Genomic DNA, 21,090 nt, shown 5'->3' on the forward strand with positions numbered 1-21,090 from the left:
ACGTAGGTCCCGCCTAACTGGACTGTAATTGAGGCCTTCCTCTCTCGCTGACAGGTTGTTGTCACTTGTAACCCACTTCTTGACCTGTGAACTACGGCCGACCTCTGCGCAGGGCGTTGTCTCTCGTGGTCCAATCAAAATAAAGCATTTTGATTCCTTTGGCTTGCCGCGCTGTGACGTCACCGGTGTAGCAGGAAAAAAGGGCCTTGTAGAATCTAGTGCTGCCGTTGATATCTGATCACCTCTTGGTCTTGTCCGTAGCCTTCCGGAGTTACACGAGTGACCACGTGTATCGAGGGTTGAATGGTAAACGCGCGAAATATTTCGCCGCGTAATACCGATGTAGGTAGGCTGTTTTCTTGGCTGCTGTGACTGTTACTTCAGTTCTGAAGATAATGTCGTCGCCCTTTATACAGATGATCAGCTGAATTCTTGCACGTTGTCAGTGCTGCTCTTGTAGCCTGCATACATCTATCTCAATGAAGCGTCGTAATTGTAGAATTAATGCTGAACTTTGTTGGAAATTCTACTCAGGGAATCGTTGATGAGTATGTAGTTACCTAGCCTTAGCAAGGCTGCTGTTGAACCACGCCAGTGAGAATATCTGCAGATCTGTATGGAAGGCCATGAGTCTTCTAAAGTAGATAGATCAATCTATGTGAAACCCGTCCTGGATTCAGTCTGAAGATCCGTGCCACTGATGAATTCGGACAAGAGTACCCCTCTTGAACTTTATGACATGCCCTTCAGTCTGTGTGCCGACAAAGATCTTTCCCTTCTAGGGTGACCCTAGGTCCAGTCGCCCTCGTGTCCTGGTTGAATAACCTTGAAGATCTGCGTAGCGATCTGCATGGTGGTCGGCGTGGTGTGACTGTATGGCGCCTTGCGTGTAGGTAATCGTCTCGTAGTCCAGGATTGCCTTCCTGACAATATATTCCGAAATGGTGATTCCCGTGATGATCTGCGAGGCGTCGTTGATGCCCTTGATGTAGGTAGTCGGCCTGAAGATCCTTTATTAGGCTCATCATCTGTTGACGGTCTCTGAAGATAGCGCCGTCCTTCGCGCAAGTTGTAGACGACATGTAGCGTTCTGTTAAGATGCTAAGTACTGCGACGTCTCTGCGTTGTAGATGGCCTGTGCGAATGCCTTCGCGCAGGCTTGGTGACGACATGTAGCGTTCTGTTGAGAAGCTAAGTACTGCGGCGTCTCTGCTTCGCTGGGGATCTGCGTGGAGACCTGTGTGACGACCTGTGTGGAGACCTGCGTCAAGACCTGCGCGGAGACCTGCGTGTAGATCGGCGTGGAGAGGAGCCGTCTGTAAGGCGACCTGCGGGGAGACCTGCGCGCAGGTGAGCGCTCTTGGTTCGCGAATGCTTCGGTGAATCCCTCGACGATCTATGCGATGTTGAAGATGTCTTTGAGGCTGTGACCGAAGTCCTTCGCGAGTGCCTTCACGAATGCTGATCATCTGATTCTGCATCTGGGGATGGGTGTGTCGTCCTTCGCGAATGCTGATCATCTGATTCGGCATCTAGGGATAGGCGTGTCGTCCTTCGCGAGTGCCTTTGCGAATGCTGATCATCTGATTCGGCATCTGGGGATAGGCGTGTCGTCCTTCGCGCAGGCTGGTTGACGACCTATAGCGTAGATCTGTTCCCGGTCGTCCCGTAGCTGGATGGCCTCTCTGAAGCATCGTCTGCGTTGGAACCTTCGCGAAGGTCCAGTGTTGACGATATGGCCCAGGGATCTCTCATCTGCCGTCAGTGTAGATACTTCGGACTGCGTAGACAACTGCGCTGATGTTACCGTTGCTGAGGCCCGCTTCTACTGGTGATGTATCTCGGGGATGATGAGCGGCGGCTCATCATAGAGTCCTCTTTCCGTCATCGGGACAATCTCGGCAGAGAAAGTCCTTGTAGTCTGCGCAGACGTCCCCGTAGAGTTGGTCGTCATCTGAGGGGTGTGTAGCCTTCTCTGGGTAGAGGATGGCTTCTTTTTCATCGTCTGCGATGATTGTAGAGCTGCCCTCTCTGCGTTGATAGCGATATGGTCCAGGGATCGCTCATCTGCCGCCCTTGGACTGCGTGCTGTATCTCTGAGATGATCAGCAGCGGCTCATCATGAAGTCATCTCACTGCCATCGGGACGATGTCTGCCGAAAGGTCCCTGTAGTCTGCGCAGGAGTCCCCGTAGAGCTGCTAGGCGTCGTAGGGGTGTGAGGCTTCATTCTGCGTAGAGAATGGCTTCTTCTTCTACGTCTGCGTTGAGGGGTTGATCGATGTAGAAGCCAACATCTTCGAAGTAATGGCGGACAACATCCCACGCCCATCCTCCGAAGACACCTCCGGCAGGTCACTTGATGGTAGTAAGTCATCTGACAGCAGTAGACAGCTCGTGAGGGACTCAGCCAGTTTATCCATGACTTGTAAAATCACCTTGATTTGTCGGTAGTACGTCTAAGTACAGAGAAAAATTATTTATTAAATTGAATTTCTGTTAAATGCTGATAAAGATTACAGCTATAGCTGGAAGTACATGTTGTTGTGCAGCAAGGGCAGTCAATGCGGGTTTGCAGCAGCGAACCTAAACCTACAACGAAAATAGGTTTTCATGAAATATAAACAACTGAACAAACACGGACAATTCCGTGAATAAACAGTGCTAAATACGATTAAATATCAAACCATATTGTTGAAGAATACTAACTAAACCTCTATAAAAGTAAAATAGAGGAGAATAACTAAGTAATTAAAGGATATAGTGCCGTATAGGAGACACAGGCGCTCTCACAACCTGCCCACAGGGCGAAGAAGGAGAGAGTGAAGCATGGGAGTACGGTGGCGCCGCTTTCCCGCCAAAACAGCCACACAGATAACTCGTGGTGAGTAGGGATTTTACGTCTGTCTTTATTGAAGGGAGCTTCAATAGGAGATACAAGTGTACCACTAACGTTCGCAAGAGGAAGGAGACAAGCAAAAGAGCATGAGTCAGGATAAGAAAAATTAACATATTCCTAAAATTCTCAATAATTTCTGGTCATACTAAAGTATAAGGACAACAAACATAAGTGAGTGAGTATGATTTAATGCCGTTTTTAGCAATATTCCAGCAATATCACATGGGCGACACCAGAAATGGGCTTCACACACTGTACCCATGTGATATGATGAGCGGACGCTACCTCATCGCCTCCAGCAAACTTACAATTCAATCACATATACACATGAGCATTAGATAAGCACCACCTGACTCCAAGGGCAATTATTAAATTTTGGTCCAAACAGACGATCATACCCTTGCATACTGGAATGCACATGCAAAACAAGTGCTTCACACAATTTCTCAAAAGCTATGTGTCAATGTTCATGTGCTGTGAAGATGCTAAGCACATTGGGCTATAAATTTCATCACTGCAGTATGTGCACCACAGTTTTCTTAACTGATTCATAAAATGACAGTAACAAAAATTAACTTTCTTTGACAAGGCAAGACGTAGACTTTCTGAATATACATGATGTCATGCTGAATCAGGGAAGTCTTGTCACAACATCAGTGCTAACTTGAACATTAAGAACATAAATATTTGTGTCTGGACCAGACAATCAAGTGGTTGATATGATCATTGCTATACACAATTGGGGTATGATGATGACCAAGTCGCTTGTCTGACCAACTACCCCTGAAGGTCCGGGTTAGAATGTACCTTCAGTAACCCATGCTTGTCGTAAGAGGCGACTAACGGGATCGGGTGGTCAGACTCGCTGACTTGGTTGTCATATGTCATCAGTTCCCAATTGTGCAGATCGATGCTCATGCTGTTGATCACTGGATTGTCTGGTCCAGACTCGATTATTTACAGACCGCTGCCATATAGCTGGAATATTGCTGAGTGCGGCGTAAAACTACACTCACTCTGACCAACTCGATCACTTTTAAGACAAGCATAGGTTGCTGAAGACCAATTTTACCCCGGATCTCCACGGGTCCCTGTTAGGATAGAATGGAGATACACCTACTTTGTATTCAATGAAGAGCTAATTGAAACTTAAACCATGCAAACCTGTATTTTGTCCTGAAAAAACAATATACTAATTCGTTTGCATAATCATTAAGTACCAGTTTTGTCAGGTCCTGGAGTCTCTCAAGGTCTTTGGCCTTGGAAGCCTTCAGAATGTCCAGCTCCCTTTGTTTGTCCTCAACATCAGTCTCATACTTCTCCATCCACACCTCCACCTTCTTTGACAGATCCTGAAGGAAAATGATATACTTATAGAAGCAGCCACAACCTCAAGGCACCTCTGCAGGATACTAGCATTACTGACAAATTTAGATCTGATCTCAGCTCATACAAATCAACTGAACTGATATCATGATGTCATACAGTTTCATTTTACTTCAGTTGCTTGTCATTTCACACACATCTTTTCCATTTTGAGTTACATACTGAGGGTCAGCTTGCAGCAAACAGGCTGATCAACTTGTTACAAATTTGTTGATGAAGAGTAAATACTGATATACTCTCCCAGCAAAATAGTGGACATTAGCAGATGATTACAGAAATACAAAGAGTTATGAGGGTATTGGTGGACAAGAGAAAAGAACTAGCTGAAACTTAAAAATCAACAGAACATGTTGGCAGTGTATTGTGAGGCTCAAACAACCAAGGTGTGAATATAGTTAACAAGCTGAAACATGTTTTCTTTAAGTATTTGGAAAGTAAGTGTTAGCTTTCACATGAATGGTGATTTTGCTGATGGAGATTTAACAGGGAAAACTTTTGAATGCTAAAACATATATATACAAATATATTCTGCTCGCCAAAAACGGCTCAAACTAGGAGCCAGTAGGTGCGGTGGCATTAGGTATGAGTGTGTTGAGAGTTAAATAAGAACAGCTGAAAGGGAAAAATACATGCAGGTACTCCCAAAATATCATAAAAGAATAAATGATCTGTGACACTATTTCACAATTTACAGATACATGTACTGAATTGGGGACACCTATGCCATAGGCATTGTGGTTGTTCCCCAAATTTGAAAACAGTCCATCAAATAGTTATTTGTTGTACAAATTTGCCATGGGAATTTAAAATTTATTATGATTATTCTTATGGAAAAATAAAACTATCTGTAACAGACTTTGCAATGCACCTTTCCTATTAACAAAGAAGTCATTACCCAAATCTGAAAACAATCCAATATTAATGATTGTAAAGTTTTTGGTTGAACAAATGAGGCATGGTTCAAGAGATGTAAATTGTGATAATTCTTGATGATGAGTTAAAAATATCATCATAAAACTAACTTTGCACTGCAACTCTCCTATAGTTATAGAAGGAGATTCCCAAATTGAAAACAATCTTTGTAAATGTGTTAAAGTTATTGTTTGAACAAAATTACCCATGAGTGAACTGACTCTTGCAAAAATCAGAAAATCAGAACTACACATTGTACTGCACTTCTCCTTTAGACAAAGAAGCTGGTTGACAAACACTCTAATTTCAAATTTGAGGAATTGCTGTAATTCTTCAAACACTTTTAATATCAAAATCAGAATTTGCACAGCACCTCTTTTTCAGACCATAAATGTATTTCCCAAATTTAAAAACAAAATATAACCGATAGTGTTTGGTTGAAACTTGGTTGAACAAAATGTTTCAGATGGACAGATGGGTGGACAGAATTCATTGGTATAACTATACACCTGGTACCCCCGACCTCTCTGGGTCAGGGGTATAAAATATGAACATTGAGTAAGTCTATCAATAAAGGGTCAATGAATGCTCGACCAATCCCATGATTGGTCGAGCATTCATACATATGAGGCATCAGTCTCCCAATGACATTATGAGAGAGTCTTGTCCACTCTTCATGCAGTGGCTGCCCCCATTCGGTCTCCCAATCATGTTCATGGTCTAAGTGGGAAAAGTCATGATTCATGGCAGGTCATCGCATTCTGGGGATGTTTTGTTGCTGGAGGCAGTCTTGAAAGACAATCATGGACCATAATGGTGTATAATGGTTATTGTTGCCAATGCGTTGTCTCAATAGTACTTTCCACTGCCCTTCCCATGGATGATATGCAGTGGCATTCTGTCAGTCACAGTGATCCAGTCAATATCATAACAGATGCACCCCTGAACTTATCATGCTGCCTAATGTTGATGCTTGCAAATATCCCCAGACAAGTCAATGCATATGCAGAAAGTCCAGAGTGATTCAGGATTCATCTGAAAACATCACACAAGACCTTCGGCTATTTTTACAATCCAAGTACCATAGGTGTCAACGTTGATAATTGATTATCTAGTTTTGTGATTTTACTCTGGTGATCATTCCTCTGGCGACCTGTCTTAACATTTATATTGAAAGTCCCTACTTTTTTTTGTATCATACTAACTCAGCATGAGATACAATGATTCAAGAAACAAAGTACATTTTTTGTTACTGCTCTATTATTTTGTCTTAATGTGAAATCCACAGTCTTATATGATATTGAAAAGGTCAACCCCAAAGTTGACTTGGGTTAACTATATACCCCGAACATTTTTTATGTCATATATTAGCCAGCACCATGGCATTGCCTGCAGCAATCAATATTCAAGAGTGGTTGTTCTCATTCTTTGATTGCTTGGAATACAGACAGTTGATATGCATCTCACAGCCAGGGTTCGAGCACTTCACTTGGACTGTGACATCGTCAGTGTCAGTACCCTGACCTTCATCTGTCTGTGTACAGGTAACTTCTTGATTGGATAACATGAGGGGGATTCTAGGGCATGACATTATAATGTTATAGCCTCCAGTGTAGGCCCAACAAAGAACCAGACAGAGTTGTCTCTTAGTTTGAAATTTGAGATCCATGAGTTCATGTAGAGTTTTTAGTGGTTGTAACTTTTAGCTCCCTATTTAGCTCAGATTGTGAGAAATGTACAGGTGCCTTGTGACCTGTTTGGCTGGTAATGCACATTTATGATAATTGCTCTTATATCAATTCTCTGGAGGTGCTGAGAAACCTGGTCGATATACAGGCAATGGTTGTCAGCATGCACCAGAAACCCAAGATAGGAGAGCAATTTCGAATAAGTTCAAGATAGGGTTTTGTAAATATGGCTGTAAAGAAACCTTATGATAGGGGTAGTAATCTGAATTAAAAGCCATGGACCTATCAATCTATTACATCAATTTGAAGGTTTGACCACTGACCGCAAAATGAAGAAAACATCAACAACTCAGAAAATGGGGTCATGCGAGTGTGGGCGAGTGGATTATCACACAACAAAATCAGTAATGATTTTCTTCAAAATGGTGATAAGACTATGAACATGGGTATTACTGATCAGACGTCACAGGCTTGGAACCCAGTGTGCTGAACACTTTGTAATGATCACTTCATTCCAGGAATACCTAGTCACTCTGATTCCTGCAGTATCATCCTGCAGTATCATCCAGCAGTGTTGTGTATTTGGTTGAAATACAGCCCCTAAACATAGCTAGTATTGTTCTTCATAAATGCCCCCCTCTTAAAGATACACTTTACAACGTCTGATGCCATACTCAGTCAGAGCACAGGTTAATTCTGTCATACAAAGATGTGATGTATTAATGCTGTGGTTATATGTATTAGTCAATGTTACAAAACTGTCCTCGCATATATTCACTTTATCTACATGCATGCAGCTACAAACTAGAAGAGTGTTTACATTACATGCAAAACAAAACAGAACACAATTCCAACACTGTCCTGAAGGCCCCGTGGGGTGGGGGTGGGGGTGGTGGTGGGGGTGACATCTAGCTACCTAAATAACAAAGTACATGTAATAAGTATTTCAGTTTAAAGTAATTAATTCCAGATTGGGTCAACACAAACCCAATGCAGGTCAACTTTGATATAGAATGTCATATGTCTCTAGCTAAAAACACAAATATGAAATAACATATAATTCCTTTAGTATGTTACCTTTGGTTTGGGAAAACACAAGTTTAACACAAGACAACTTTACAACAGAAAGCCTAACGCTACATTATCAGATTCAGTTAAATTCACTTTCAGAATACAAGATACCTTTAATGGGGCGCTGATCCATGGCTTCAGTCTGGCAGTCTAACGCTGACAGTTTTTGTTTCTATCCTAACACCTTAAGTCAATGAGAGATGAGATTAAACTCCAAAATGTTTGATTGTTACCATTATAAACCAGATGGACATATTTTGCTGCTGGTGTGTAAAAATAACTGAACTATTATGGAGTCACAAAGATGACTTCATCTCCCAATTCCAAGAGGAATCTGTATTTCATCTTTGTTGATCAATGTTGGGATATGCCCTTATACTATCAATTGCACTTACAGCTGGTGTAGCAGGGTTGACAAACCAGTCAAGAATTATAGGATATCATCTGGGACCCATGGGATAAAAACAATAACAAAATCAACAACCAGTCATGTGGAATTGCTTGAGATAATAAGGCTGTGCAATATAACCGGTTCAGACAATATATGCTTTTGCATCGCAATATGAAATTTCTCTGCAATACCCACCCCTATGAGATAAGTACCCCTTTAATACAGAACTCTCATGAAAGGTACCTAATAAGAAACTTATACACAGTTATAGTTTAATGACCTTTACTCTCAAATTTATCACGTTTGAAAATTTCTCATTGAAAAGGTGGATGCTTGCTCTAATACACCTCTAATAATAGGACGTTCAGTATACAAAGAAGGCAATCCTCTTCTTTCATTTAGCAAACTGACTATTTCATGAATTATTTGAATGGCATTTAGAAGTTATACACATTAAAGGTGATAATTTATTTACTTCTTCTTTATTATGAGGAATATTTTGGAATATATTCCTACTGTTACTTCATTAATCTCCCATGCAATTTGGCTTGAAGATCTGTATGAATAATGAGATAATATCTGATGCCTTCTGTGAATTACTGTTAAATTACTGAGTTTCTTAAAATGATGTCCTCTAATGAAGTCAAAGAACCACATAAAAGACTCAAGTCTTTATCACAATGCCCCCAACTGGCTTCTGATTCAAAGTTACTTTGACTCAGGACAACATTATTCCATCATATCTGGACCTGTGGCATCACTTCCAGTTCTATGATGTCATCACTTTCCTGTACATCTTTATTACGTCACTGCTGGTTCTGTTCTAACCCATGATCTGTTTCTGACTGACATCACTTTCAGTTACTTTCCATTTCTGTTTGTCTGGTATTTTTTACAAATATTTTTGCTTTCACATTTGCAATACTTTTTCACACACAAAACGTTGAAGTACACAATAAATTGGTTTTATTTAAAAATTGGGACTAATGGAAATTCTTCTGGAACTTGTGATAACATGGTCTAATTAAAATTGTGCCAGCTGGACAACTAAAACTTATAGGTTTGTTTCCTTTTAAGAAATCATAGAACATTGATGTGGAGGGATATTTGAGATGAGGAACCATGAAATTACCCTAAGCACATGCAGGAAAGACATGCATGTTTTTCCGCATTTGTGCACAAAAGTATAAAGTAGCTGTAGACTAAAGGTGCTATGTGGGTACATATAGTCGACATAGAAGAGGACTTCCACTGAAAATTGGTAGTTTATTTTTAGTGTGACTGCAGCCACAAATACAGGATTTATGTCAGTGATGTAATAGAGGTAAACGTTGTAAGAATTATATTATGAGTTACCCTCAATGTAACATTGGCCTTACTCAAATGTTGTGCATGACTTTAATGCTTGACCATACCTGTAGTGTCCAAATGATTTCCTTGGTCTATAAAGGTGATATAATGTAATCTGATATTCACAAGAAATCCAAGCACTGAGTATTTTTAACAAATGAAATGCTGATCAGTGAAAGTAGGTCAACCTACTCCTGACATCAAAAGATTGAATGTGTATTCAAAGAATATAACCACTACATGCATAACAGGGCAGTAAGGTGAAAATGGCAAACAATACTTTAAAGGGACACTGATCCAGAGCAATTCCCCGGGACTGGTTGTGGGTTTTGTTATTGTTTTTCAACCGATACTACTCGGCTGATATCCCAGAATTCTTGACTGGGTTGTGATCTCTGCTGCGCCACCCGCAAGTGAAATTGGTAGTATAAGTATAATATGTATATCCTTACATTGATCAACAAAGATGAAATCTTTTTCACTCATGATATTTCCATCTTAAATATTATGACAATTTGAAGTTTACCTTCATCTGCCAGTGATACAAAATGTTAGGACTGAAAAAACCCCTGAAGTCAATGTATGTCTTTTTTTTATTTTTGTCTTATAATCCTGATGAATTAATTATATTTTTATGCATTTTTGAACTTCATAAAAAGTTCATGATCTGTTTAAGTGAATTTATAGCATGACTATAATATCTAGACATTTTATAGATTGCAAATGTTAATCACATTTCACACACATGCGCAAAGTGCGACCTAGTATATGTTGTCTGTCTCATCAAATTTCACGGTGAAAAAAATGGAGCAGAATAATTCTGCTGAATGGTACAACAAATGAATACAAATAAAATACAAATATTAGAATTGAATAATATTACCTTGTTCAAGGAACGTATCCATATATATCCACATAAAGGTGAGGTGAGGTGAAATGGGGTTAATGTCGTGCTAGAGAATATTTCGCTCATATGACGACGTGCATGCGTGTGTATGTGTATGTGCGGCTGCTTGTACTAGCCCAGACTTAAGCTGGTTTTATAGTGCTAGCTCACTGAGATACCATGCCGCAGTGAAGCATGAATACCCCACTTAGACACATTATACTGACTCCGAGCCGACCAGTCCTTGTTGTACCAAGTCATGCCGAGCGGCAGGCGTGGACCAACAAGTACCATATTTCAACGTCTTTTGGTATGACGCGGTTGGGGATCGAACCCGCGACCTTCCTCTCTCCGGGTCCACATAAAGGAATGATATGCCATCCATGTGCAGCAGTCATGCATCATTTAACAGTCTAATATGAAAAGGTATATAACATAATAGCTAGTGATAGTTTATGAACTGATTACGTGACTGTTTCAGGTTTTGCACATTGGTGTATAGCTCCATTGGTCAACCAAAGTAGCACACCTGACAACTATTTGCATGCAACATATGTTATATTTGGGATTACACTTTCTTAGTAAAGTACAAATTCTAGTACTTTTTGGTGGGTTGAGTCCCATACGGGATTCGAACCCACACCCCCTCAGAGTCAGGCACCAAATCGCCAGCACACAAAGTCAGCCGCCTTACCTGCTTGGCGACAAAAATGGAAGTCAGACAACTGGTAGTCTAAATGGCAGTTTAATCTAAACACCATTTAGAACTGTGGCATTGTGTAATCATAGCTTTCAGCCGTTTGAGCCGTGCCAATTTACACATTTCAGTGGGGTACACAAAGTCCGCAGTCTAGACTACCAGTTAACTCATTAAATTCATTAACTGACCATCAAGTGAATGGTGACAAATAAACAGGTGTTGGTTTATACCAAAAAACATGGGTTACAGCAAGGGAGTAGTAATTGCTTATTGTATGCAATTTTAATTGCCTAAAAAAAGTCAATGCTGTTTTGAGGACACAAACAGAACTTCATTGTTGTAGAAGAAACTACATATAAGCATTTGCTGTGTACTAAAGATAAAAACTGTAAATATTATTATTATTATTATGGTTTACAGATTAAGATGAAAAATGCAGCAGAGAGGGTTCGGGTGATCTTGGCACAGTTAGGCTCGTAAGGCTCATCATCAGATCAGGGCCCTTGGCCCCTCTACACGCAGCCCAGACAGCAAATGGGACTTCTCTCAGGAAATGCTGCCTAGTTGAACCCACCAAGAACTTTCCGGAGAATATGTAGACTCCCTAACACTGCAGCTATCTGCATTACCCAGAGTGTCAGAAGGGCTGTGCTCTCGGTGGAGAACTGGGGCACTTTCCTGATCTGCGCCAAGAGATCAGAAGGTACCTAACCAAGGGCACCGAGAACAATGGGGGGCCTGACGACAGTGTCTTTGGGATGCAAGCGAGACATTTCAAAGGCAAGGTCCGCATATTTAGCATGCTTTTTCTGAATCTTGCCAATCACATTGCTGTCAAAAGGGACAGAAAATTCAATGATATAAATAAATTCATTGGCTTTATCAAAAAGTACAAGATCAGGTTTGTTTTCTGGAATTCTTCTGAGGCTGAATATAGGCCTATTCAACAGAACTTTGAAAGCTTCAATTTCAATGACGCCCTGGACATGTTCAGGGTCGTACCATGGATGGACCTCGGAGTCAAAGCCACAGGTATGACGGAGACAGTAGTAAAATCAACGAGCCATGCCATCATGTCATTTAAGATATGCTGTTTGTGCCAAAGAAGGACATCCACTGACAAGATATTGAACAGTTTTTGAGTTGTGTTCCGGAAACGAAACCCACCCCTCCCTTTTGAGACTAAGTCCAAATTGTTTCCATGGAAACCGGGTAAAATAAAAATGCCAAAAATCTACAAATAGCAAAAGGTACCTCTTTAGGTTCTGTTTGATATAACTACCAATTTTGCTGAAAAATATTGATCGGTTTTTGAGTTGTGCTCCGGAAACGAAGCCCACCTCTCCCTTTTGAGAATAAGTCCGAATCATTTCCATGGAAACTGGGAAAAATAAAAATGCCAAAAATATGCAAATAGCAAAAGGCACCACTTTGGGATCTGCCTCACATACCTGCCAAGTTTTGCTGAAAGATGTTAAGAAGTTTTCGAGTTGTGCTCTGGAAACGAAGCCCACCACTCCCTTTTGAGAGTACTGGTAAGTCTAAAGTGCTTCCACGGATACCAAGAAAAATAAAAATGACAAAAATCTGTAAACAGCAAAAGGCACCACTTAAGGTTCTGTTTGATATATCTACCAAGTTTTGTTGAAAAATATTGAACGGTTTTCGAGTTATGTTCAAAATGATTATGTACGGATGGACGGACGGAGGGACAATACCTATAAACCTTCACTTCGTATTGGTGACACAGACATCCTACCATCAGAAAGTGCCAGGAATCTTGGTGTCATCCTCAATTCCAACATGTACATGGATGCACACATCACCTCCATCAGTAGAGCTTGCTACTACAACATCCATAATATCAGCAAAGTCTGCTACTACCTTGATACTGACACTTGTAAACTTCTGATGCACTGTCTTGTCACTTCCAAACTCGACTACTGTAATTCACTATATGCCAACCTCTCTACTAAATCACTCCAGAAACTACAAAGAATCCAAAATTCTGCTGCCAGATGTATCACCCACACTCATTGTCATGACCATATCAGCCCAGTACTACAGTCTCTACACTGGCTCCACATCTCTGCAAGAATTACCTTCAAAATCCTCATTCTTACTCATGACTGCCTCTACAATGATAACTTTCCCGACTATCTCAAACATATCGTCTCTGTGTATGTACCTCAGCGAAGTCTCCAATCCTCCTCTGACTCTTTCCTCACTCAACACATATCTCCAAACCAATTGTCTGACCGAGCCTTCTCCTTTGCCAGCCCTAAACTGTGGGACTCTCTTCCAAAGGAAATCAGGAACACTTCATCGAAAGAAACTTTTAAATCTCTGCTAAAGACCCATCTAGTCACTGCTGCCTTTCTGTAAAGTTATATGAACTATTTCCTTCCCCAAAATTGTCACAGCACCACTGAGCATCACTATGGTGGATATTAGGCGCTTTATAAATACATTATTATTATTATTATTAAACCTATTTACCTGAGGAAATTTTCCTATTTTTTCTAGCAATTGGAAAGTAGGGTTGATTTAGATTACAGATTTAAATAAATCAAATGTGTGTTATTAATATCATAGGTCAACAGACATCACATTGTTACATGATGCATCAGAAAATCTGAAAAATCCTGATGGGATACTTTATCACAATCAGACAAGAACTACGGGGGATATTTGCACACAACGGCATCTGATGGGTATCCACCATTCTTATTGTCCCATTGTTTAAGTTGAAGAAATTCTGCCAAGGTGGACAGCTTCCCAGTCTACATGTCCATCACAGCCGAGGGAGCAGGGACACACCACCTGACGTAATTAGATTGTTGGTATGAAACATAAATTGCTCTGGATCAGTGCCACTTTAAGACTGACCTTCACTAGGACCTTATACTGAGGAAGATATGCACCAAAAGGGGCGGTGGGGTAGCCTAGTGGTTAAAGCGTTGGCTCGTCACGCCGAAGACCTGGGTTCGATTCCCCACATGGGCACAATGTGTGAAGCCCATTTCTGGTGTCTCCCGCCATGATATTGCTGGAATATTGCTAAAGCGGCGTAAAACTAAACTCAGTCAGTCAGATATGCACCAAGTCTATTACCTTATATATATGTCACTCACATCCTTATCAGATTGCAGTCCTGCCCAAGGGTTATCTCCCAATTGACAGACACCCATTTGACAGACAACCGATTGACACTGAACAAGAAGGTTAATTAGGGTAACACCTACGGGTATAATGGAACAGTCCACTGTGTAGTGAGACGAGTTGAGTGAGCTTGAAACAGGTTCATTATTGAGAAGTTTGACTGTGTGTAAAGAGAACTTTGTTGTGATTAAATGAAGCTATGAAAAACATTCTCACATCCATGGCCACATTGACATGATGCGTCATTTCTTTATATTTTTTAAAAATAAATCATTACTAAGTGTACTCATCATATATCTTAATCTTGTGTGCAAAACATTGAACTTTCTTATTCCATATGAATAATAATTAGGTGCACATCTTTCTTTCACATGGATACAAGATTTAAATGATGCAACAGAGTCGCAAATTTCTTGTGTTTTTATTTGGATTATTCCATTATAATGTGTAGGTAACTGGTAGAAGCTAATCTGTTCATTGAACCGCAAATGTTGTTGTTTTAAGGTGTCTGCGAACTGCCTGTCTGTACAATGGGAGGACACCTGCCCAAAGGATGACTCTTGTGCTTTCATAATAATTTCTACTGCTTCAATAAACTCTCAGCAACCACAGACAAGAATGTGAAAACAACAGCGTACAACATGTTTGAAGTGGATTTGTGACAAGACATTTGGCTGTATTTTCATGCATCTACCATAGAAATGACTCTTCCATCTGGTCCTATGATATGTTGAGACTACAACAAAAAGGAGAATATGACATGAATTCATCCTCAAAAAAAAACAGCAGTTACTTTCTGTGATTAGTTGAAATTTCACATCTATTTGAAGCAAAGACTTGCTTGCTTCAAACCTATTGCATTGTTGGTCAGACCTGCTGCTGATACCAGAATGTCTTCTGACATGTATCAGGCATAGAGCAACTGTTATAATGATAAATTACTCACCGCATGGTGGGTCCTCAAATAAGATTCTATCTCTGCATTTGCTCTAGTCTCCTCATCTATTTGTCGCTGTAATTTCTGTAATAAACATGACATGAAAGTAGAGATAAGAATAAATTTTGCACTTTGGTTCATGTCCATAACACAATAAACAAACAAAAAATCAGTCGCAGCACTGAAGTTCAATGGATATGTAGTCATCAGTTTCAATGTCAACAAAACCATATAAGAAAAAATATTGTGAGTTTTGTGATGACGCAATGTTAAGAGTCATTTGATACTATGTATGATACAAATGTATCATTTGATACTTCACATGTCTGTGTGCTTCATACTTTTATAATAAGAGTAAATGGTGTTTTGAGTTAATGGTGCAGTATTAAGATTCTTTACTGTGGAATATGACACTTTAATTGTCTGTTAGGGATGAAGTCTCAAATCTTTTTGTTATCTGATTAACAATGTTGTTTGCTGAGATAGTAATCTTAGTAATGATAAAAACGTTGTAAAATAAGAACAGTGACCAACCACCATTCTCAGGACAAAACTTTGCAGAAGTCTGAGAATGAAAGTTTTGAAAACCACATACATAAACCACAAGTTATCACTGTTAATAATTCTCTGGAATCTAATTCTATTACATCACTGACATAACCCTGTATTTTAGCTGTGATCACATGTTAACTAAATCTTCTTTACTTCTTTTTAACAGAAGTTCTCATCACAGTCAACTATACATGATTAGTTGTATGTGTATAAGCTCTCTCGCGTGCAAGATAGAAAAACCCTTTATCCTTTCAAATATCTGCTGATTGTGCATGCCCATACAAATTATGGATAAAGCCTTTCCTTGGAGAAAGGTCTGATGCCAGCTAATGCAGGACAGACACATCTTGTTGAGATATGATGATCTTGATAACCTGACATGTTTCCCAAACCAATGTTATCCAATGGGAAAAAGAGGTTGGTGAGAATATTCTGTATTACTCATCCCTGGTTCTGGGATGAAGGTTAGTATTGTGATGGTTTTTTTCTGTGGCCACAAGATCAAAGCTAAGGTTAAGTGATATTTGAAAAACAAACAAACATGAAAAGCATTTGAAGATGTTTTTCCCAGTGAAATATTATGATTTTCTACAATATTGGAATTTTTTTTAGAATAACCAACCTTGATTACAATTTTGAGGTCATCCCCACCTGATATGAAATCTATTGGGTAAATGTAATGGTGTTGGCCAAGTCAAATGAGTCCCTTTGCCTCTCATAATATAACTGTGGCCAGAATTCAAATGGAATTCTAGCATGGATCAGTTGTCTTGAATTTGCACATGCTGTGGTTAACGGTATGGAGACGGATGGGATAACTGTTGAAAAAGATATGCTTGAAGTGTCAGCAGCAAGGGCAGCACCTCTTCCTTCTAATCATGCAGAACATGTGTCCATAAACAGCAGCATTATCTACACTTGATGTCTTGTTTCCTGTGCAGTCTAGCAGCGTAAAAGGCTGAGAGATGTAACAGCTCTTCAGCTCTACAACCAGTGAAGCCCATTACTCATTACTGGTATCCCCTGCCATGATATTGCTGGAATTTTACTAAATGTAGAGTAAAACCATACTCACTCAAACAAGCAGTGAGGATCCCTTAAGACCATAATCTGTAAGCACTTATTGCATATGGATGGGGATAAACTAGTCTACTGAAGAAAAGAGCTTCCTAAAACACCTGTATTATGATGCAATTATAACATGAAAAAACTAACTTGTACTATGACGTGAAACTACTACCAAGGTGTCAGAGAATTAAAAAGAGTTGATGATTCGTTAAGCACACGAAAGAAGTTTCTTAACACCTCGCACATACAAAAGGCAATGCCATGGAGAGTACACCTACTCATGCACAATGTATAGTGAACAATGAGAAAATTTCTGTTGAGAATCGAAAATGTAGTTAGAGTGTCAGTGTTTCCTTTCTCCTGCATATCATGGATAATGATTGGTTAAATATGACCTTGGCCAGTAAATTTGAAACTTGATGGTCCCTATCATCTAAAAATGAATAAGATATCCTATGAATTGCTGCAAACATAAAATCACTAATAAGATGGAGTTTCAATTTTCTGCAACTTTCAACTGGAGTGAGTGAGTTTAGTTTTACACAGCACTCAGCAAAATTCCAGCTATAAATAATCGAGTCTGGACCAGACAATCCAGTGATCAACAGCATGAGCATTGATCTACGCAATTGGAATAACCAAGTGAGCAAGCCTGACCACCCGCTCCCTTTTGTCGCCACTTACGACAAGCATGGTTTACTGAAGATCAATTCTAACCCGGATCTTCACAAGTAGTCAACTGGAAATCCTGGTTATATAAACTGTCCACAATATTTTTAAAACGGTGACTCATGAGATGTTATCTCTGAATGGTTCACAAAATAATGATATCATTATAGTGTCAAACGATGGTGTCTGTGTGAAGAGTGATTTTAGTTGTTTCAAAACTATCGTTTAGAGCAAACCCAGATTTCACTGTTTAAGCAGCCATAGCCATCACACTTCAAGTCCGTAGTGTACCAACTGAATGTAGATTTAGCCTTCATGATTGCTGGTAAAAAACACCTCAGTGGAAGACATCTGAACGATATGCTCATTTTAAATTGTCCAGCTGATGAACAGTCCCAAATTATTTCCCAAAGTGATACTTTCAAGAGTAAAATTCAGCTACATTCTGATAAATCCTGATTAAATTGGATGATTGAGTACCTGATAGGTTACAGACTTTCGTGGTGTTTCCATTTCTTGACACTGTCTTACTTTAGAATTCAATGTCCTTTTCATCACGACATGGGTAAATCAAATCCGAATGTAAATGAACCTTTGGACGTACATGTCTGCAGACCATCGATCTGAAGTTTTTGGATGTCGCCAATACAAATGATGCATACATGTAGAATGATTCTGTTGATGTGAAGTTGATACAACTGTCGCTGGTGATCCATTTGGAGATTGCTCATATGATGACGTGCATGCGTGTATATGTGTATATGCGGCTGCTTGTACTAGCCCAGACTTAAGCTGGTTTTATAGTGCTAGCCCACTGAGATACTGAGATACACATGAATACCCCACTCAGACACATTATACTGACTCCGAGCTGGCCAGTCCTTGTTGTACCAAGTAATGCCGAGAGCCAGGCAGGGTCCAACAAGTACCATATTTTAACGTCTTTTGGTATGACACGGTCGGGGATCAAACCCGCGACCTTCCGCTCTCCGGGCGGACGCTCTACCCACTACACCACGGAGGCGGTCAATTTGATTGTGAGGTCATGCAGATTGTGGATGCCAATCTGACTTGGAAGTGTGTGCACGTTGTCAGCTCTGTCTGCCTTATTGAGAAGACAAGTAGTATAGGGCTCAGGTCCCTAATAAGTCATAATTTTATAAATTAAGACTCCATCAATGATGAAAAAATGGAGCCTTGGCGATTGAGAGCATCATTGATATACACTGAATTTATTTTAGCAAAATGTCTGCTGTAGTCACAATCCCACAGGGGAGAAAGAAATTGTAGATAGATGCGATGTGCAAGCTTCCTCCCTTGTGGGCTTGCATGCAACTGCGTGCTCTCGATAACCTTACTATCCTTTCAGGAAATCTTTAGAGGCCAGGCGGGATACGAACTCGCAATCGCAGAGTTGCTCTGCTGCACAAAGCAAGCTGTATTTTCCCAGCAGTTTAGCGGATCGAGCCACCAAGGCTCCTTTGGTATGGGTAATTGATTTTCCTGGGCCCACTTGCACAGAACGATCTTAGAGCTACAATTATTGTAAATCCTTAAGATCGCGATCTTAGGCTTCGGTTACAATCGCCATCTACTTGCACAAAGCAATTGTAGGCTAAGATTATTGTAAGTTACAAATCGAAACTTACAATTGGTCCGGACCAATTGTAAGGAGCTTAGATCATTTTAGAAATGGCATTCAAATTAGTGTCTGTTTCACGCAAATAATCAGCTTTACGTTTGGAGATTGCATTTATATTGCATGAAACTGTGTGGTTCGCCTCGACATTTCAACAACACGGAGAATGCACAACTGATTTAACGTCGGATACATTTTTATTTACTGTAGTGAAACACATAACTATCGAGTCGATACCACATAGTACTATTCCCACCCGATTCAATGTTGGAATAAGTGTGAAACAACATACCTTCTTGATAATCAAGGAAAGGATAATAGCGAATGGTGTCCGCGTGCGATTAACAATGGCCGTGACCTTTTCATTAACTCAAGAGCAGATAATTTTACTTTATCGCCAAGATGGGAGTGGTTTCCTTGGCATATGCCGTTGCATTACAGTCTCTCATGCCCAATTGCAGAGTTCAACATACTGATATTTCTTTTCGGTCATGGAGTGATTTTGTCTTAGTTTATCATTAAAGTAATCTACAATTAGATACAAGTTAACGTGCAAAATCAAGTTTCTTTCTCATCCATAAATCTAAATTTGATTATGCAATTTAAATATATACAAGTAGTCATCAAATAGGGATATACACATGATGGGGTATTAAAATTTTCTGTTTCAAAAGAATTTCACTTTAAGAAAAATATTAATCAACGCAATAGGGTTAAATAATTAATATACTGTGAATCGTATTTAATAACTACTCTCTTGAAATGTTATTTAATGCACGTATATTTCCTGCCAAGCATTCTTTACAACACTTCTGTAGCCATTGTTTTATTGTATTTTATTCTAGGTTATATTTAGGATTTTACCCTCCCCTCCCCAAAAGCTGCGTATTAAACAACGTCTCATTGACAACCATTGGCAAATCATACATTTAGGTGTTATATCATAAGGAAATACTGTTTATATTTGTTATTTTAAGTTCCATAATTAAGTCACTAAATCTAGATCCAAATTTATTCATGTATTTTTTTCGTATTTCAGTATTTTCATAAAACATGGGTAGGTATTTCTGTGGTTGCAATATCACATTCTCAGTTCATAAATCAAGACAGTTAGAATGTAGAAAAATATATGCTATCGTCCACGTAATCGGTTCCTTCTAAGATTTCTGGGACTTTTTCATGAAAATTCTGCAAGGTGCGATTCAGGGAGGTATGTATTGTGTGCTGGGACCAGTATCACTTTTTATTTGCGCAGCATGCTATGCGCACTTTGAGACAACTGTAGACGGGAGTCGAGTTTAAGAAATTCGTACCACCACCGTTGAAGAGTTCGATCTTAACTAAGATCGCGATCTTAAATACACGCCATCTTACAATCGCTCTAAGATCGGCTTTGTGCAAGTGGATTAGGGCAATTGTATGGTGATTGTAAAGTTGATTGTAAGGCCCTAAGATTGATTGTAACTAAGATTGATCTGTGCAAGTGGGCCCTGGTCAGTAGTATATACAATGGGGGTAAGAAATCATTTTCAACAAAAGCCTCTGCAAAGCCTTATTTCACAAATAAGGCTTTTGTCAGGCCCTTAGATCTCGCCCCCATTACCCCTACTATAAAAAAGTTTGAGACGCCAGCGGGATACGAACTCCACATGTATACCTCACAGCCGAGCCACTCAACCGACTGAGCTAACGGGGACATGGCTGAAGTGTGTCGGTTTAACGGGTCTATACTGGGATTGCTCTATAATAGCTCCACGAGGCGCTATGTCACGTTGACCTCGA

The 21,090-nt window shown here is 39.9% G+C and overlaps 1 protein-coding gene across 2 annotated transcripts in view; it reads right to left on the reverse strand.

Annotated features, from left to right (window-relative positions):
• Positions 1 to 21,090, reverse strand: part of LOC124286823 (dynein regulatory complex protein 9-like) — a 129,632-nt gene that overhangs the window by 14,882 nt on the left and 93,660 nt on the right. Inside the window, exons 6-8 of one of the 2 annotated variants that reach the window (XM_046723262.1) lie at positions 15,390 to 15,464; positions 15,138 to 15,179; positions 4,118 to 4,249 (exon numbers count right to left, since the gene is read on the reverse strand). In XM_046723262.1, coding sequence (XP_046579218.1) covers positions 4,118 to 4,249; positions 15,138 to 15,179; positions 15,390 to 15,464 — 249 coding nt within the window. The remainder of the gene's footprint in view (positions 1 to 4,117; positions 4,250 to 15,137; positions 15,180 to 15,389; positions 15,465 to 21,090) is intronic. The other variant, XM_046723263.1, reaches the window with a different exon arrangement.

The sequence above is a fragment of the Haliotis rubra genome, unplaced genomic scaffold (assembly GCF_003918875.1).
Source record: "Haliotis rubra isolate DU_JTF1 unplaced genomic scaffold, ASM391887v1 Scf392, whole genome shotgun sequence".
Classification (NCBI taxonomy): Eukaryota; Metazoa; Mollusca; class Gastropoda; order Lepetellida; family Haliotidae; genus Haliotis; species Haliotis rubra.